Raw genomic sequence first — 20,432 nt, 5'->3', positions numbered from 1 at the left:
CTTTCATTCTGCCTCCACTTGCTCCCTCTCTCCCTCATCTCCTTTCTTTCTCTGCCTCCGTCTCCCTCTCCTCCTTTCTGTCTCCCCCAACCTCCTCACGTTCTCCCTGCATCTGCCTCCCCTCTAATTCACGGCGTTTAAAGCAGCCGGGGCTTTTAAGGGAAGTTAATTGCACTCAAATTATGTTCGACCGCAAAAGGAGTGAGGGAGCAATGCAGGAGGGACAGAGAGATAGAGGAGAGATAGAGGGAAGAAGGGAGGGATGGATGTCTGAGTGAGGAGATAATTGCGCCAGAGAGGCACGCTGCGATTAGGGTCACTCTTTCGCTCTCTGTCTGTCGAACAGCCGAAACGTCACATTTGAATGGTAGTAAACAACTTGGCAGGTGATCAGGCTCTTCTTTTGAAAGGGTGAAACTACGGCCAGGAGCCAAACTTGAGCGATGAAGACGGAGAAGAAGACAGAGGGAGGAGAATAGACGGAAAAATGAGGGGTTCATTGCGTCTGTTATCTGTTTGGTTTCCATGGTAACGTCCTCACCTGGTTGAAAGGTTGACACTGTGGGGGTGGAAAGGAAGAATGTGTGTGTGTGTGTGTGTGTGTGTGTGTGTGTGTGTGTGTGTGTGTGTGTGTGTGTCTGTGTATGGTTATTATGTGTGTGTGTGTGTATGGAGATGCTTAGGTGTGTGTTCGTGTGTGTGTGTGTGTGTGTGTGTGTGTGTGTGTGTGTGTGTGTGAGGCCATTACTCTTGGACTTAACTGGGACTAAATTATGTATTAGACAGAGGTATAATGAAAATCATTCAAATGAAATTTCTATCTTTTCTTCTCGTGCAGCGCTGGGGAGACCCCGAGAATTGACCTGCGAGTCAGACTATAATTAACGTGTCCGATCGCGCCCCGTCCCATTCTGTCTCCTATTCCCACAATGAAATTAAACCGCGCAGCAGAGTCCTGGGAAGCTTAATGAAAATGGGAGTGTTATAGAAAGGAGCAATCAAAGACCTCATGTGCACACAGGTCTGCATCCAGGTTTATACACAAGCACGTTCATGTTACATGCCTGTAAGAAGGTATAAAATATATTCAGATACACAAAAACACATTTTTGGTAAGATCGATGCCCCCATATATTCAGTTCATGCACTGCTAATGAAAAGTTTTGGAACTATCTTATGTATCTTGTCTCATCTTAGTTGAATTGAAAACACAGTGTTCATTGACACAGCATTGAACTTGGGGACTAAAATTATAAAATTACATACACAGTTTGTTTTTTTCAAATAAGGGATTGTTAACAACATTTTGGGGTCACTACCTTTTTAAATTTAGATAGTCTGGTAACACTGTTGGTTTGTCAACATCCCTCTTATTATTTGTTCTGACATTTTTCAATCGATTTTGGTGAGGGCAATGATATTATTCCAGAGAGGGGGTAAAAGTATGAGAATGAAACCAGGTTGGAAAATCGGAAAATGTTCCTTTTTAAATGTTTTGCAATTATTAATTATTGTTTATAATTAGGCATTCAATATTATAAAGGTGATTCAATTTAGTTATTTAACGGTACAAACAGAATCATGCAAGATCCTCAGTCACACAAACAAACACACGCAAACACACACACACACACACACACACACACACACACACACACACACACACACACACACACACACACACACATATGGAAGTAGGGGTTCACAGCACCACTACAGAAGGATCTTTGTTCTCAGAGTGAGGTACGATCACCGCTGTGAGACTTTCTCTTCACATGTGCACACATTTGTGCATGCCCACACACACACACACACACACACACACACACACACACACACACACACACACACACACACACACACACACACACACACACACACACACACACACACACACCAGGTCCAGTGTTTTGGTTTCCTGGCTGCCCTATTGTACCCTGCAGTCTCTAATAAATGGTCCTCTGTGTATTTGTGTGAGTGTGTAGACTCATCCGTCAGCCCTCCTGGCCTCATGTCACATCCAGCGTTTCCTTCGCCCCGCTGACACTACTCAGCAATACTGATCGCCCGCCGTCACCTTCACTCCTCTAGGGATCTGTGGCATCAAACTCAAAGCCACACGCACATTTCTTCAAGGCATGCACAAACTAACATCACAGTGTTTGTGCATATCCCTTTTGATTCATCCTCATATGGTCAAGATGGGGGTTGCTTCCTCCAGACTCCCCAGCGATGCAGCTCCATCTCAGCCCCACAAGGGACCCTGATAGGCAGGCAGAGAGTGAGATGGGCGCCCCATCCCCCTCCAGGCAGCGACTGGCTGGGCTGAAGGGTCCCAGCACCAGACCCCCTTTCATAGCCCTGAATGGACTTGCCTTATTTATATTCACACTCTGTCACACAGGGGGACCCCAATCTCACAATGCGACTGTGGCTTTGTCCGGCAACTCTGTATTGGTGTGTGTGTGTGTGTGTGTGTGTGTGTGTGTGTGTGTGTGTACTCGGGTATTTGTGTTGTTTAATCGGAGGGCATGTTGCCGCTGTGTAGTCTGTGCATGAGAAATCATTGCAGAGTGTATTCCTGAAGTGTGTGTGTGTTTGTGTGTCTATAGCACTAATGGAATGCCTCCCTCCTCTGTTCACCGAACCCACATCACAAGCAGGCAGCTGGGCGATATATATGTGTGTGTGAGTGTGTGTGGGTTCCGACCCTCCCTCTGTGTTCAGTTGTAACCCAGAGCAGCGCTTTCATTTTCCTGTCATAACGTGTATTGATTTCCCTTAGCCTTGCTGCGACACACACACACTCACACACACAGGTATCCAGTGATCCTTAGAGTTGCACATACACAGGTTTGCTATCATATGCTCTTGTACACACACATTTTGTCTATACACACCCATAGTTTTTCCCTGCTGAATAAGGAACACTGTGTTCAAAAGCAGTCCTGTTAGACTAAGATTAATTATCACGTATGGTCCCCACTTTCGCAATCACAAGCCTTCAGGTGCACACACACACCTTCACATACTCTTTTTGACATAAAACACTAAATACGGCTGATTGCTAAATTAATCTTCCACGTCACTGCAGCCCCCCGTCCCCAGGTTTGCTTGGGAGAAAGTGATCACTCTCGCTTCCTTAGTGTTTTCTCATTTTCCCTGCCTTACCCTCTCTGCTCCTCCCGTACCTATCTTCACCCCCCCTCCCCTATCCACCTCAACTCTATTTGTATTGTAATTGCCTTGGTAAACAGCACCACTTTGGCACTGAAGCAGCTCAGAGCTTGTGTTTGGGATGCATTAAGAGTGGCGATGCAGACACTATGCCTGTTTGTGTGTGTGTGTATGCTTGTGTGTATATGTGTCTGGCGGTAATTGACCGGTGTGCGTCACATAACACCCCCTCTTTATGCTTCTTTTTGACACAAACGTTACAGTCGTTTCTGTTTCTCCAGTTTTGCTTTTCATTTCACTTCAGATTTACAGATGACACAGTGATGCAATATTATTACAAAAACCCAAAAGGTGAACGAGACGTATTTACAGATTTATTTTGTAAAATTACTACTAATCCGAGCTTTAGTAGGCAAATGTGAGTGGACTTAGTTAATTAAAATCACCCGATACCTCGTCTCTGAAAATATCCAATATGTACTTTGCTTTTTTGAGTTTTCACCCCACCTTATGAGGATACAAACACTTAAAACAAGTTTCAATTTAGTTTAGGTATTTCATGTTATATAAGTCAATGGACTAGACAAATAATTTGTAAGTGACGGAGATGTGGAACAACAAAACTCCACTGTGATCTTGAAACCTCGAGGGCACTGCTGAAACACTACACCATTTAGCTTTAAAGCATAGCAAAGTGATTTCATAGAAATGTGCAACACATGCTAGATGGAGATATATTGTCTTCAATCTATACTGAACATATTAAAATCAAATGTGTATCTGAGAGATCAGAGCCGCTAGGGTGTCTTACAACAGTCTGTTCATAATGGCACTTTTTTGAACATGTGGTATCAAGGAAACATTGATGTCAGTCTGTTTCTCACGTGTGTGTTTGTCTACTTTCCCTCTGCAGTAAGACGATCATCTCATTCTCTGGCTACGGACATGTTTGAGCAGCACCTAGGGGCGCACCTCCTGCAGGTAAGGACCATAGAGCGCACACGCCTTCTTCTTCTGTTAAGAATATTATTTCATATCATAAAACTGTCTCCAAAAAGGCCAAACTGCCCTGTTTTCAGCATAGTGATAGACCAATTGGTTTTTAAAATAGTTGATTTAGCTTTTGAAATGGGATAATTGGACCACAAGGTTAGTTTGATTGAATATTTACCTTGACAGACAAGCACATTAATCTCATAAGTGACTGCATGGGACCACTGTTTGTCAGTGCTGCGTGAGGTCACAGTTTGAACCTGGCTCCAGTCTTCCTACCTCAGGCTCTCAGACTTACATTTCCAAACAAACTCCTATCACATGCTCTCACATCCACACGCATGGACACCCACACATCTCATAAACCTCAGATGCTCGGACGATAGCATTGGTTGCCGAAGAATGCCTCCCCTTGCACTGACAGATGAATGGAGCCTGAGGGGGTTTATGGAGCAGGAGGGCTACAGGGATGACGAAATGCAGGATGTAGAAACAAAGAGGAAGTGTGAAGAAGGTAACACTTCAGGTTGTAGTCAGAACGAAAAGGGGGGTGAGGGAGGAGAGACTGTAGCTCTAAGCTGGGAGGGAGAAGGAAAAGCTTGAAGGAATTTAATATATTATGTCCTATGTAAAGCTCTTTGAATTGCCTTGTTGCTGAGAGGTGCTATACAAATACATTTGCAGAGTGGGAATCAGGACAGAGTGGGAACAGGTAGAGAGGGAGAGAAAGAAAAACAGAGGCTGAGCATTTAGAAGTGATGAGGTTGGGGTAAAACAAAGAAACATTACATATGTCTGCTCTCCTCTGGCATTTTAAAGAGGAAGGGAGGCTTAGGGAACGGCGCTGATAGAAATCAAATTAACGCTCCAGAAAAACTGTATGATTCTTTCCTCCCAGCCGCCCTCCCGCAGTAATAGCCTGATAATTGCACTTTAGTTCTCCGACATTCAGGCGGCTGGTTTCTCCTCACCGCGACACACGACGCCCCACACCCCGGCCACACATTTGCATACTGGATGTGTCAGTTGCATAAATTACCACTGCCACTTTAAGCACTGGGCCGCCAAAATAGCAATCATTCTTCTAGAGCAAAGTGGCCCTGGTGTGTGTGTGCGTGCGTTTGTCTATCTATGTGTTTGTGTGTGTAAGGAAGAGAGAGAAGCTGACTTCTGGATGCTTGTTATGACGATTAATATTATTCTCTGAAGCAGTCCTCTCTAATGGTCTCGCTGTATACCTTTCACTTCTCATTAGAATCACTGCAGACTGTAATGACGTTGGTTCTATCTCTGTCTGTGTCCGTACCGGTGTCTGGGTGTGGGTTCATGTGTGTGTGTGTGTGTGTGTCGGTGTTGCCGGAGATCCAGGATGATGCTCTGATTCTGAGTTTATTACAGTTGATTGAAACAGCTCTAGTCTATAAGCTCAGTTTCTCATGTCTCTTTGCCGTGTGTGTGTGTGTGTGTGTGCGTGCATGCGTGCACGTGTGTTTGAGAGAGTGCACATATGTGGAACTTTTGTATCTGCTGCTTTCTCTATGTTTAGTTATGCAGGCCTTTTTGACAGCTGTTGTGTGTAGCTGCCGATTGCAGTGGGAGTTGTCGTGTGTGTGTGTGTGTGTGTGTGTGTGTGTGTGTGTGTGTGTGTGTGTGTGTGTGTGTGTGTGTGTGTGTGTGTGTGTGTTTGCGTGCGTGCGTGCGTGTGTGTGTGTGAATTGAGAAAAGAGGCCGAGGGGTGACAGGTTGTTTGTTCTCTAGCTCATTGTAATTTGTTCGATACACACTAATTGCTCTAATTTGTCTGTCTTGTTTCTGTTTGCCTTTATGTGTGTGTTTCTGTGTCCGTGTCGGTGGGTGTGATGTGATGCGTTTTTTTCTATGTGCACAGTCTCTGGATGGCTTTGTGTTCGTGGTCAGTCAGGAGGGACGTTTCCTCTACATCTCAGAGACCGTTTCTATCTACCTGGGACTCTCACAGGTAAGACGACATCATGCACACACACACACATACACACACACACACACACACACACACACACATACACACACACACACACACACACACACACACACACACACACACACACACACACACACACAGAGCCACAAACCCAGTGGAATAATCCTTCACAACAAGCGCGTTTGCACACGTGTGCCTATCTTCTGCTTACGCTTTCATATCCCCTCCCAGGAGTGTGTGTGTTTGTGTGCACGTGTGTGAGTGTGAATATCTTTGACTGCACTCTTCGCTCTCATCTCTGGAGTTCAACTCTCACGGGGGCAATGCTACTCTCTCTTCTTCTCTCTACCGCCCTGTCTCCCTCTCCAGGTGCTCACCTCTGCTGATTGCCTGTGGCCTCTTGTACTGTGAATGTTAAGTCCTGCCATTTTGCCCAGATGCATAAATAATAACAGTAATTACTGGCCCAGCAATCAAAGTGTCGCCCCAGCGCGCTGGGCCTGTCTCGGGGAACAAATCGATAGGCATCTTAAAAGCCACATTGATTGTAGGGAGGGGGAAAAACACCAAGGGGGATGGGAAGATAGATAGAGACAGCCGGAGAGAGAATGAGAGGGGGAGGAAAGGAGGAGAGGTGTGATAAGAGAGAGTTGTTTCGAAGTAAGAAGAATCGGTACAGCATGAGAGACGGAGAGAAAGAGGGAAGTTTGTGCTACAATAACAGTAGTAACTGAGTGCTTTTTTAAGTGATTGAAGTTCTGCCCTTGGTAGCTGTAAAGGATACGTTTTTGTCATCTTAGTAGAATACTCACATGCTACATGCTCAGGAGGAGTTATTGGTCAATTGTCATCATTTACTGGTTATGAAGTGGCCACCTCCAAACATGACTTGTGTGACAGAATCCACAGACCTCGCTCTGTTTGAATATGATATGGGCCGTGCTTCCTTGCTAATGAAATGCCGAACGGATTCTTTCTTCTGGCTGCATGTAGTTTTGTTTCCGGACAACACACAGACATTATGTGAATACTTGATTACACAAACTCAGACTGCTGAAAACTGACAACTTTCACCCATTGATGGCACCCTTACGACAACAGATAGATATATTGTACATACCATATGGGTTATCTAATGATATTCCCTACTGTGACTGTGTTTGCATGCCGTGACATAGAGCAGAAATTGTAGGGTTTGCTTTGTCTTATTGTAGGGCTGAACGATATCATTATTCTGATTGTCATTAAAAAACATCTCTATAATTTTTGTGGGGATTGTTACCAAACAAAGCAGTTATCTTAAATCTGTAGAATATGATGTGTAAGATAGGGTACCTCCACAGCGGTACAATAACTCATTTTAAATGGTATTTGAACACACTTTTCCAATACAAAACAAACTTGCCTTTCATCATTTGAAAATGTCAGCTATCCATATTGCAATCTGGTTATTGTTGAGCCTTACTTCTGAGTGCAATCACTTACTTTATTTCTTTCTTTACTTTCATTTATTTTTGATAAAATAACATTTGATAAACAGCAGGATTTGTTGGGATCGAGTTTGCAGTAGAGATTTTTTTTGTTGAGATCTCTGAACACACCCAGGATCACTGATAATTTGCCTTCATTTCCTTTTCCAGAAAGTTGGAGGTTTGTTCAAAATAAATGTACAATGATGTTGGGTGTGGTCAGATCTGCTCTGCTACACCTTTAACCACACCCAACCGTGATGTCACAGTGTACTGACACAACATGCAGTACACATTTAAATGATGGTGAGAAGTTAAACCACAGGAGGTCATCAAAAATCTAAAACAGTATAGGAATGTTGTGGGGGAAAAGGAAGCTGACTAATTACCGTTTTTGCAATTTTCCTGTCGCATTTCGTAGCTCATATCTCGGTCATACACTTTCTGACGAGGGGGTAAAGCAGTTAAATGTAAATGCTTTTTATTAGAACAATATCAGAACACATCAGAAAATGATCTCCCCAAAGTAATTATGGAGAGGAGAATAACTCTTTAAGGTACATATGGCATTTGTATAATACATTACACTATGCACAGCAGGCTTTCTCTTCTGTTGGAGACCAGAACAACAGTTGTTTGTTTGCACATGCCATATAACTTCTTAGGCCTTCACCTTGCCAAAGACAAATACATAAATAATGCACACGTATACTCACACACACACACAGATTAAAACATATAAAGGCTAGAACTGAGATTGATTGATGTAAGCCTGAAGCCGGAACCAAAGGGACAATGCAGAGTGATAGGGAGACAATTTGGCGCGAGAAAGAAAACAAAAGAGTGGAATAGGTGTGAGAATGAGAGACAGTGGTAAAGAGAGAGAGTCTGGCTGTGTAAATAGAGTTTAAATGTGCGGTAGGAATGAAATTCGCCTTGGGATTGCCTAGGTAAACAAGACAGCCGAGGCTTTGGTGGAGATGCTAATAAAACAGAGCTGTTCTTATCAGCTGAGCAGATGGCCTAACCCATCACATCTACTCAAACAGGGCCTGAGCCATCAGCATTCTAATGAAATTATTTATGATCGAAGATTACGTTCAAAACCTTGAACATACAAAGCCAAGTTTACCTTCCTGAAAAGATGAGAGCAGACAGGGATGGAGGGGGTTTATGATGAGAAAGAGAGACCGCCAGAAAGGGCAGCAAGGAGTTGAGAAGATGATTTAGTGGGAATCATGAGAGGAGGTATATAGTGTGTTTATGGACACATACAACAAGCAAGGAAAATATACAAAAAATACCAAAATGGAAAGGCTGGAGGGAGAGGACAAAAACACTCCGAGATACTTTGTCGGTGAGTGGAGGCAGACACAGGGGAGAGAGGAAGGACAGACAAACAAATGATGTTCTGAGTCAGAAAGTGTAACTGGTGGTTTGTTTTAGAGGGCATGTCGCCCCTGAGGACCGCCCCTGCCCTGCCGTCTCCTGTCCCCCCCTGTCTGACCCCTCTGCCCTGGCTTACACACGGGGCTTCTCCCCTGACAGGGGGGTTGCTTAGCCGGCTTAGCCCAGGTCAGGCACCTTGACCAAGGGCACAGCCTGCCGCCCATTCCCCTGGTGCCTGCATGTATCATTTTTCTTCTCACCAGGTCTCCAGACAGGAAGCACAGGGACAAACCTGGGAATGCCACAACTCACATTGGGGGTGGGGGGGTGGTAAGGAAGTAGAGGAGGAAAGAGATGGATAGATGGAGTTGAAGAAGAAGAGACAAAGACTGGAGGAGATGAAGAATTGGGGGGAGGAGAGATGGAAATGGGAGAGAAAGAAGGGCAGGGGCTGGAAGGAGAAAGAAAAGGGATAAATGGGGTAAAGAGAAGGGAGGAAGGATGGTGGATTAAGGGAGGAGAGAATTGATCTGGGAATGGTTAGTATGCAGCCCCCGCTCCCCCTCCCCCCTCTCCCCCTCCCTGCCTCTCTCCTCTCCCATCAGTCAGTGAGGGCTGAGGGCTGAGAGTGTGTTGTGGACCACTGCCCGGATGCCTCATACATATTAAAGCCCCCTGCTATTATTTATATCATGTCTCTCCTTCCCCTGCTTGCTGCCCTCCTCCTCCCCTTCAGCCCCACCACACTGCCATACATACGTGCACGTGCATGTCTGCGCAAACACACACACATACACACACACACACAGGTTCACACAGGTGCACTGACAGACAACTATTCACACAAACAATGACACACAATGACGCGTGGAGACACAAAAACAGACAGTCTAGTCACATACGCAGGGAAACAGAGGCGCGCCGTTTGCTTGCATACTCACAAACACACACACACACACACACTCATAGAGATTTGAATGATCTCGGTCTCTCCTCACGTCTTCCCTTTGCGCCACATTCTATACCTGTTTTTATGTCTGAGCCTGACTCATACTCTCAATCGCTCCCTCTCTTTCTCATCTTCTCATTTCTGCCTGATCTTTTCTTCAATCCCTCCCTCCTGCCTGTGATGGAGTGATTTTATACGGATAGGTCTTAAGCCCATAAAGCCCATAAGGGCCTGTTTGTCTCTCCACCTTGTTTTCCAATACCACAGGGCCCTGGGATTGTGTCTCTTTTAGATGGCTGGTCCAGTGTTCTGAGGAGAGGTAAATGTAGCCCTTGTTTAAAATACAACAAGAATTCCCTTCGCAGAGGAATCGCTATTCATAAATACAGACAGCTGGCCTACAGATAAACACACAGTCAGACAGACAGGCAGACAGCCTGTCTGTGTATACGTTGTAATAAAAATATGTTTAATGTAAGGTTCATCTAGAGTTTCACAAAACAGACGCAGTCCATTCACATGTCAAATTTAATTGACATCTACGCATCGTTTTATAGTCGCACATTTTAAACATTAGAGAACGAGTCAGTTTTGATGTTAGAATCGAAGGGAATGTCGCAGAAAAATTCCAGCACCTTATAATTACACTGCTGATGTTATATCTGCATAATTAAGAGAAGAAGGATCAGAAAGATTAAAAAACACTCCTGTAGAGGTGTTTCAAAAGCTGTCTTTGGAACTTATTTAATAAGATATATATGTATTTCATTATGGACCATTACGTTTAAATGTTGTATAACATGATAAATAATTTGCAGATATCCTTTTTGTCAAAAAGAGTCACAGCTTTGATTTAGTCCTTTTTCTCACAACCATTGATTTCCATTTAGAGAGCTATCTATGCTAATCACTGTAATGACAAAGCAATTTAATGTAGCAATATTGAATTTTTTTTTTCTTACAATGTACCAACTGCTAATTTTAAAGTGGTCATGGAAATCCCCACTTGAATCTGCAGCTTTACAGAGTTTGGAGTTACAGCTCTAGGTTTTGCAGTCAGGTCTGCAACTTTACTATTTTCAATCAGTCTCAAGGCTCTTATCGTTTTTGCAGCAGCATCTATAGCAGTTTTCAATGTCAAAGCTACAAAAAACCCACTGCATACCACCTGCTCCGCACCAAGCAGTATAGTGTCACACTTAGCAACTACCTGGTGAACACATTGGAGCTAAGGAGACACATATTTCCATCAGATTGAGGGACCAAAAACAGCTTATAGGAGAGGGAGTATTGTATTATAGAGTAAAATTCACCAGTTGGCCAGACCAAAACTGGTTGGTTATTAAGAGGTTAGCGTAGATGCTGCAATATCATCAGTTATGTCAAAAAATTGAAATCATTTCTTAATTGAAAGGAGGGCAAAGAACATCAGTAAAGCAATTTAAATCAAATCTTGCTGATTTGTGTAAATGGATCACTGTCACTGCTAGCTATTACCATATTCTTCTCAGTGACTGGCTACCACTTCCTACGGGCTTATTTATCATATAACAAGAGCTAACAGAACAATGAAAACAGAGAAATGTGTGCTTTACTGTGCCTTTGAACAAGTAAACAGATCTTGGGGTTCAGTATTTAACTTGATGAGGCTTTAAAACTTCAGGGTGTCTAGTGGCGTAGTGTAATTTGTTGTACCCCTCTCTTTCCCTGTGTTTCGTTTTTTTCATCTCTACTGTCTTTTTGAAATAAAGGAGAAAGTAATATGTATTATTTATATTTCTGTCTAGATTAAGAGCCATTTTCCCATATTTTCAAAATCTGGTACTTGCAGTTTTTCAGTTTGCTGGGATATTACTCAATATGGTGCCATCAAATTAAGTATTTAATTATCTTAGTTGTATTTTTCAAAACCAGGACAACCCCAAGGCCCGTTATGTCTGGGGCTAAGAACCTTTATATCTTGCCTTATTATCCCTTACTCGCTGGGGTTTCTTCCATCTTTAACCCTCTCTGTTCATCGCACGCCTCATTCCTTGGCTCCCACCTTCCCTGTTCCCGCTCCTTCATCTCCCCCGGCTGTGATGTCCTTGAGGGGCCTGCAGAAGCTCCCATAAACCCTGCAGTAAATGGCTCTAATCCGGTAATAAATGGCTGTGTCCTACAGACAAGGGTGTGAGGCTGCTGCAGCCACAGCTTTATCAGATCGAATGGTATTGGCACACACATGCACAGACACACACACACACACACAGATGTAATAGAAGCTGCATGCATGTGTGTAAGCATGCATCCTCTTTCTCCCCCCTTTCTGTTTCCCTCTCTCTCTCACTCACACACACACATACACACACACACACACACACACACACACACACACACACACACACACACACACACACACACACACACACACACACACTCATTTATACGACTTCAGATGGAATCACACCTGCTCCAATTGTGCTGCTTTTATGGATGCCATGCAAGAGCAGCGCCATTATTACCTTTAAATGATTAGAGATGCAACTATGATGCATTATGATGATAGGATCATATAGAGCTGTATGTGCTGTTGCGCTGCTCTTTATGCCTGCCGGGATACACAGTAACTGAATGAAGGAGCAGGGAGGGATGGGGGGAATAAGAAGAATAGTAATGTGACCTTTGGAGATACTTGGAGTTCAACTGTTTTTAATCAGCAAATACAATTGATTTTTATCTCCCCTGGTTTTATTTGTGTAATACTGTAGTCACCTGGTCCTCTGAGACTAGACTTTAGTATGTGTGTGTGTGTGTGTGTGTGTGTGTGTGTGTGTGTGTGTGTGTGTGTGTGTGTGTGTGTGTGTGTGTGTGTGTGTGTGTGTGTGTGTGTGTGTGTGGGTAGGGATGTCTTACAACCCCTACAATCCTTGTAGAGTTGTAACCCAGAGCAGTGCTTTCATTTTCCTGTCATAACGTATATTGATTTTTCCTCCGTGTGTGAGTGTGCAGGCATTTGTGCCTCAAGCTGTAGTTTCTGATCAGCGTGTTTCTCCTCAGGTGGAGCTGACCGGCAGCAGTGTGTTTGACTACATACATCCGGCGGACCACGTCGAGATGGCTGAGCGTCTGGGAATCAGGCCGCATCTGAGGGCCGAGGCCGGCTGCCACACAGGCCCCGAGAGTGCTTCCAGCTCCGCATCCACATCCTCCTTAGCTGGTACCCCTGAACCCGGTACTGGTTTTAATGTCAATTTATCGGGAGGAATACTGAAAGAAATAAAAGAAGAAAATGATATATTCTATATATTTATTTCTTCTTCTGTTATCCTCAACAGCTCCGTCTAGTCCTCATTCCCCTGCTGACGAACCTCCTGACCGTGGCTACTTCATCCGCATGAAGTCTACGCTCACTAAAAGAGGGCTGCACGTCAAGTCTTCTGGATACAAGGTGCCTAAGGAAATAATTGCTCATCCTCTAAAAACATACCTTGTATTATGCTCTCTTTCCTATTAACCTGCTTGTTATTGGGACGGTGAAATAACAAGGGGGCCGTTGTCATTGTGTTTTGCTCGGCCAGTGTTTCATAGCCCTGTCAACTTGGTCGTTTCAGTGTGTTTTATGGCTGTGACCTTATTTCACACTGGACCGCTGCACATAACAGCCAGTGCACTGCTTTTATACTAGTGCTGCTGCATTCTTTAGCTCAGATCTGACTTTTTATTGTGTTTGTGTTTATTTCCTGTTGTTGTTAATGTATTTTTCTATGGCTTGGATTTTGATGCAAAAATATCAATGTGTGAAATGAACGATGCCTTCTGTTTGTCAGGTAATCCATGTGACGGGACGAATCCGTTACCGCCCTGCACTTGTGCCTGGCTCTGGACGCTCAGTGCGTCGACCGATTGGTTTGGTTGCACTGGCACACACACTCCCCCCCTCCACGCTTAATGAAGTCCGCATGGAGAGTCAAATGTTTGTCTTCCGAGTGAACATGGACCTTCAGGTCACATATTGTGAGAACAGGTACAGGGCTCTTCCTGTGTTTTGACATTAAGCTGGGATGACATTGAATACATTCAAATCAGTGAAGGTATTTTTGTTTCATTTAATTACAGGATCTCAGAGTATATGGATCTGACCCCAGCAGAGGTGGTGGGACACACCTGTTATCACTTCATCCATGTAGAAGACTTGGAAAACCTCCGTCAGAGCCATGAAGACTGTAAGTGAAATTATGCATGTGCAGTAGATAAAACCCAACCCCATCCCTGCTGCTCTATATTGTTTGAACTTGGGGAGAAGAGCCTGTTGAAATTTCATCCTGTCCTGTTGTGATAGGCGCCCTCTGCTGCCAACATCATGAACTGTCAAACCAAAAACGGACTTCTTCTCCCCTTCTCCTCTCCCGTCTCCTGTTTTACTTTATTTCTTTCCATCTCCCGCCCATCTCTTCTCAGTGCTGAGGAAAGGCCAGGTGGTGACCGGTTATTACCGTTGGCTCCAGAGGAGAGGAGGTTACCTGTGGATCCAGTCCAGTGCCACCGTCTCCATCAACCACAAAGCCCCGCATGAACGCAACGTCATCTGGGTCAACTACGTCATAAGGTCAGTACAACCGCAGCCTGGACTTCAGTCTTTCTGATATGAGCTAAGTTTATGTATGCAGGCACCATACTGTGTACAGAGATCTTTTGAAGGGATGGCTGATGAAATGCAGAGGTATTATTGGAAGGGTTTCACTCACTCCAACACATGAGAAAACTAAGGATACTTAATCCAAATAGTGACATCAAAGTAAAGCACATTAACGGCTATTTGACATTTTTACCTAAGATAACAACTTTATATTTTAAATGATAAGATGTCAAAAAATGTAGATATCTTTATTTAATTGGTGACTATGTCCTAATGAAAGGATTATTATGGCAGATACTAATCATATGAGGTATTTAAGTTTTACAAGTTTTCACACTTCAAACTGTTATTATGGAAAGTATGTTTTTAATAAATGCCATTAAAGAAATATAATAGAAACTATTGATTTATTTTGTAGGGTCTTAAATCATTAAATCAACGTAAGTGAAAGTCATTACTCTTGCTGGAACGTGTTGCCGCTACCTGTTAGGCTTGTCCCGATACTGCCAACTTTTAAATCCTCTCTATGAACACACCTCGTTGGTTCATTGCTTTTATTATTTTATTGTCTTTTTGTATTTGCATATGGTCTTTGTGTTGTTTATGTTTTTTTGTTGTGTTTTATTATACAGCACTTTGCTTAACTGTTGTTGTTTTAAAATGTGCTTTATAAATACATTTGGATTGGAGTCTGTAAACAGCAATCTAGCATTACTTACTCAGTATTCAATGTCATTACTCTGAATCGGCAGACATGATCTTATTAGTCTTTGATTTAAAGGAAACATTTAAGGCTCTGTGCCTTTCTTTCTATTTAGTTCAAATTGCCTTGTATATGTAGTATTGTTTTTTATTTATTCCACAGACACTGCAGTCACCTCGACAAAATATGCTTTCTCTTTATTTCCCTCTTGTATACACACACAAATTCACCCAGACGCTGATGCAAATATACTCCGTAGACACATGCACACTTTGTACACACACGCACGAACACAGTACATAACAACAGCCGAGCAGTCAGACAAAAACAAGAGAGTAGGCTGAATTTCAATGCTAATTGGACTGAAGCTATATAATTACAACAAATGGATGTCAGAATTTTGGGGCTGAATGGTGTTTTAGTTAATTAGTGCTGTAATTACAAGAGCTCATTAACTTCTCCAACAGCCTCCTCCTTGTCTGAGCTTAACTATGTATAGGTGGGCTGCTGAGTGGGGCATAGTGTGTGTTTCTGTGTGTGTCTTATTGGGTGGGGTCTGCATATCTATCTGTTTGCGTGACAGTGCTTGTGTATGTGTGATTAAGAGCTGTTGTTTGGAGAGATGGATGGATGTGTTAGGTGGAGGTTAGAAGGGTTTGAGGCAGTTTGGCTATTGGAGATTGTTATTAGGCTGATTATATGTTGTTTCCATCTCTAAGTATTCACTCAAATCAGCACGACACTAACAGGTTTTTTTTAAGCAATAAGTGGCATTTAAGTGGTCTACGTTTTTTCTCCCTCCTCTCTCTTTTTCCATCTCTCTATCATCCATCCAGCCGAACAGAGTTTACCGACACTCCCATGGATATTCTGCAGCTACCAGAGAACGTAAGAGCAGAGCGGCTTCGTGTTAGCTCGTCCCCCACCGACAGCTCCCCACAGGCCCGAGGTAGGACACTGCACACGCATTAGCACCTTCCCATGATGCTCTCTGACACACACAAACACCTGCCTGTGCATTATTTCATCATACAAATCTCCCTTCTTCTTCAGGCTCGCAGCCAGCGAAGACCTCAGTGGGGAAGAGTGACCCCGACACTAAAGGCAGAGAGAAATTCACCGCAGCTGCCATCCAATCAGAGGACAGGAGGAAGCGCCTGCTGAGGTCCGAGCCCGAGGGCCCTCCTCCCGAAACCCGCCGCAGAATGGAGGAGCTCCGTCATGCAGAGGAGAGCGTATCGGCCTCCTCTGACATGGCCAGCGAAAGTGAGGGGGAGGAGGAGGAAGAGACAGAGTGGGACCATGGGGGAGACAATGATAGATTGAAACAGGAAGACGGCGGAGGAGTTAAACAGAGTAGGGGAGGAGACGCCCCCTCTAGAGGGGAGAGGGGGAGCAGGGTGCACAACGGCCGGGCTGTGATCCAGCAACTGAAGAGTGTAGTGACCCCGTCTTCCCTGCCCGGCAACCCCGGCATCAAGACTGAACACGAAGCCCTGACCACCGGGGGGCGCTGGGGGTCACACACACACACTACCCAGCCGCAACCATCACATGCACACACACCATCCAGCAGCCTCAACGGTGACAGCCCCACCACCCCGATCCCCGACTCTTCATCCAGCAGCGAGGCCCCCCCAAAAGGATTGTTCACACCCCCATCCCCGGCACTTTCCCCTGCCATGTCCGTGTCCTCCCCACTGCCTCGCGAGGACAGGATTTTGTCTGGGGTGGTCAGTCGCAGCAGTGTAGGTGCAGGAGGCGCTCCTGACTTTGAGCTGCTCCAGAGACTGGCTGCAGGAGGTGCAGCAGGGAGGGTCCTCTTCCACCCCCTCGCCCTCAGCCCACAGGGTCCTCAGAGCCTCTATGCCCCCAGCACTATCCGCTACGCTCCACCTGAGCTGCCCCCCTCCCACCACCACGGCGGAGGACACAGCGATGGCCTGCAGCTACGCTCGGACCACCACAAGGGACCCCCGACAGCCTTCTTCCCCCACCTACAGCGGTTGGCCGGCTTGCCACCCTTCAGTGGTTTCTCCCCGTCTGACAGCCCTTTCTCCTCCGGCCTGCCCTTCTGTATGAACGGACTGAGGGGGGCCGCAGGCTCCGAGGAGGACTGAGACTTAGAAGGGAGGAGGTGAAAGGGGAAGATAAAAATGAAGGATGGAGCAGAGTGACAGACCAGAAAGAGAGATGTTGAAAAGGGCAGGAGAGACAGAAGTGGCAGGACATTAAGCCTCTAAGGACGTTACTAATTGGACAATGAGTTGAATAACTGCGATATAAAATATGTGACAAGTCGCTTCCATAGGGAATTATTGGACAAGTGACAGTGAGTCTCGGAGAAAACACGACATGGAAACTTTTGACTAGTTGTCCCTGAAGACCTTCCGTCTCTACAACAATAATGAACTCTGCTCTGTGTCTTTCTCTAGATGACTCTGTTAATTTCTGTGTCTCTTCCTCTCAGAGAAGCCATATTGTACATAGAGACAAAACCATAAAGACCCTCAGCTCACATAATCATCACTGTCACTACAATTAACACAATTAACCCTAAAGCCAGTAGAAAGAGATAGACACGGGTCTGTACGAATGAAAGCAACTTTGGAATATACATTTTTATTATTGCAGTATTATACTAATCATCTGTTATGCTGAGATACAGGTGAGGTTTGATTATTGGGTTTCTTTTAAAATAGGCAAAGAAAGCCCTCTGGTGTTTTTGTATTGAGATTTAAAATGATAATGATAATAAAATCTCAAGTATTCATCATTCAGCCATACTTAAAGCACACTGTTGGGGTAAAATATGAATAAAGTAGTCCCAGACATTCCATTATATATAAGGGAAGAAAATGCAATGCAGACAGGACGTTATTTCTGTTGTTTGTTTATAGGCTATTTGTTTAACTGAGTATTAATTATAGTATATTATGTATGATGATGCGGTTGTGTTTGTGTATGAAGCCATATTCTTGTTTTCATTTTTTTTTAAAGTTTATATTGATTTTTGTTTTTTTTGGAAGGATGGTGTGGAAATTGTGTCTAGACAGACAAAATAACATAGTTTAATTGGATGTACAATGTCATCCAAATACCTTTTGTATTATTCTCTAAAAAATATATTTCTGAAAATGTTTTTGGGAGGGAAAATGGTGCTGGACACAAGTGTTTATTATCATTTAAACCTCTGTTTTTTTATAAGCACTTACTGAAATTTGTTCTGGTGTGAACTCAAAGCACTTCATCACTTAACACTCACTGTGTGATCCTGTTAAAACAGACAACAATGCAAGAGTGGTCACTCATGTCATAGCCTGACTGCACTCTGGTAGAGATAGTGAAGATAATGGTCATTTAAAAGAGGCGCAAAGATAAACAGACCTGTGGTCATTAAAAGACGACCGTTAGAGGTCAATAAAAATCACCTGAATTATACTGATGTTGGTTTTATTTTAATTCAGTCAACTTGAGGTAAAGTTTTAAATTAAAAAGTGGAAATATAAAACACTTTAAATTTCACTTTGACACTTATTGACTGGAATTCTCAGGACTGAAAAACCCAAACAAATCGTAAACAGCTTTTATATGAAAAAGGTCCTTTTTTCAGTCACACACAATTTAGAGCTGTCTAAAGAATACTTTAAAAAAAAGTATAAAACCTTTATTCCAAACGTAATATTTCACATCTGAAAATGTTAGTCTTTAAAAAAAATGTTGGTTATAATACAGCCAGCTGCATTATTGAAGAATAGTGACAATAAAACAAGCAGAGCTAAAAAAAAAATACTGGAAGTAAATATCAGATTGCTCTCTAGCACTTTGGAATGAAGTCATTTTTACGGATCTACCAAGTGATGAAAATGCACCTAAACTTCTATCATTGTTGAAAACCGAGTCTTCAAAAATGATGCCATAAAGACACTGTATGTCATTTGTTTTTTTTCCAAAATTGAGATTACGGTCGACTGTCTGATCTGAGCGCTCAGTTTATATGGAAATATCTTGTGATCTGATGTCGGTCAAAAAAGAGAAGAAAAAATATTTCTAGTCGTTCAGATCCGACATGCACTACACACCCATACTGTAGCTGTCTCATGTAAATATGTGTGAGCGCACACATTCTCGGGTGTTCAATGATATAATGTGTATGTATGACTGCGTGTGTGTGCGTTTGCTTGTACAAGTGTGTTGGGTTTTTTTTCTGTCTCTTTTTTTTGCTGAGATAAATAGCTAACCCCTTGCCCATCACTGTGAATCTAACATTATTCCCCATCTTTGTGAATACTCCACTCACTCATCAAATAAAATGAACAAATGTAAAAAGAAAAACAGTGATACAGATGACGATAACAATAAAATATTCCAGTAGAGGAGCACAACTCAAGGCTTGGTTGTTTCTTTCTTGCTTCTTTTCAGCACATAACAATTATGAAATGACTTGACATTTTTTACATAGTTAAATAAGGCTTCCTATTTGTTTAAAATAAATCACGTTGGACACATTTTAATGTAAACGACGTTGTTTTAACTTTAGCTGCTTGATGCATCTACTTTACAAAACCTCAATATTTAGGCCTATTATAAATAGACAGCGTTTTATTGTTTATGTAGAATAAATTCGAACAACACATAGCCAAGAATAACAAACACAAAGATCAAAACAGTGATAGAATAAATATTAAAGATGTTTTGTGTCATTGCAGGCATTTATAGGTCTTCAAAATAGCATGAGGGCAATATTGCATATCTCTGGAGTCGGCAAAGGGCAGTACAACACAGAATAAAAATCAGTAATATTCAATAGTATCCTTAATAAGAAAACTAAAGTGTGGACCAGGTGAGAGCAACCCTTTCATGGAGCATGACATGGTTTGATTGTGTTTGAATCTACAAAAACTTAAATTCTTCTGAAATGAACAAAAGCACAGCAAGTACATGAGTAGCATCTTACTTAGGAGAAGCGATATGCGAGCGTGCATGTGTGTGTGTGTGTGTGTGTGTGTGTGTGTGTGCGTGTGTGTACATTTGTGGTTTGCTTGTGTGTCTGTGTGCATCACCAGAATTTGCAAGTGTGTGTGTGTGTGTGTGTTGTCTGAAGCAGCCCCAGGGAGGGGCTCTGACATTGAAGACGGGTTAAATCCTGTTTTACATTCAAGTGGCAGGCCCTA

The 20,432-nt window shown here is 43.3% G+C and overlaps 1 protein-coding gene across 4 annotated transcripts in view; it reads left to right on the top strand.

Annotated features, from left to right (window-relative positions):
* The window catches only part of npas1 (neuronal PAS domain protein 1), a 57,292-nt gene extending 37,644 nt beyond the window's left edge, over nt 1-19,648 (top strand). For all 4 annotated transcript variants that reach the window (XM_063907952.1, XM_063907951.1, XM_063907950.1 and 1 more), the window contains 9 exons: nt 4,091-4,158; nt 6,059-6,148; nt 12,977-13,151; nt 13,255-13,367; nt 13,747-13,943; nt 14,036-14,142; nt 14,378-14,525; nt 16,095-16,207; nt 16,312-19,648. In XM_063907952.1, the coding sequence (XP_063764022.1) occupies nt 4,091-4,158; nt 6,059-6,148; nt 12,977-13,151; nt 13,255-13,367; nt 13,747-13,943; nt 14,036-14,142; nt 14,378-14,525; nt 16,095-16,207; nt 16,312-17,378 (2,078 nt within the window). In that variant the 3' untranslated portion in view covers nt 17,379-19,648. The remainder of the gene's footprint in view (nt 1-4,090; nt 4,159-6,058; nt 6,149-12,976; nt 13,152-13,254; nt 13,368-13,746; nt 13,944-14,035; nt 14,143-14,377; nt 14,526-16,094; nt 16,208-16,311) is intronic.
* The last annotated feature ends 784 nt before the right edge of the window (nt 19,649-20,432 follow it).

Source organism: Eleginops maclovinus, chromosome 18 (assembly GCF_036324505.1).
Source record: "Eleginops maclovinus isolate JMC-PN-2008 ecotype Puerto Natales chromosome 18, JC_Emac_rtc_rv5, whole genome shotgun sequence".
In the NCBI taxonomy this organism is placed as follows: domain Eukaryota; kingdom Metazoa; phylum Chordata; class Actinopteri; order Perciformes; family Eleginopidae; genus Eleginops; species Eleginops maclovinus.
This window is presented reverse-complemented; position numbering and strand designations above follow the sequence as displayed.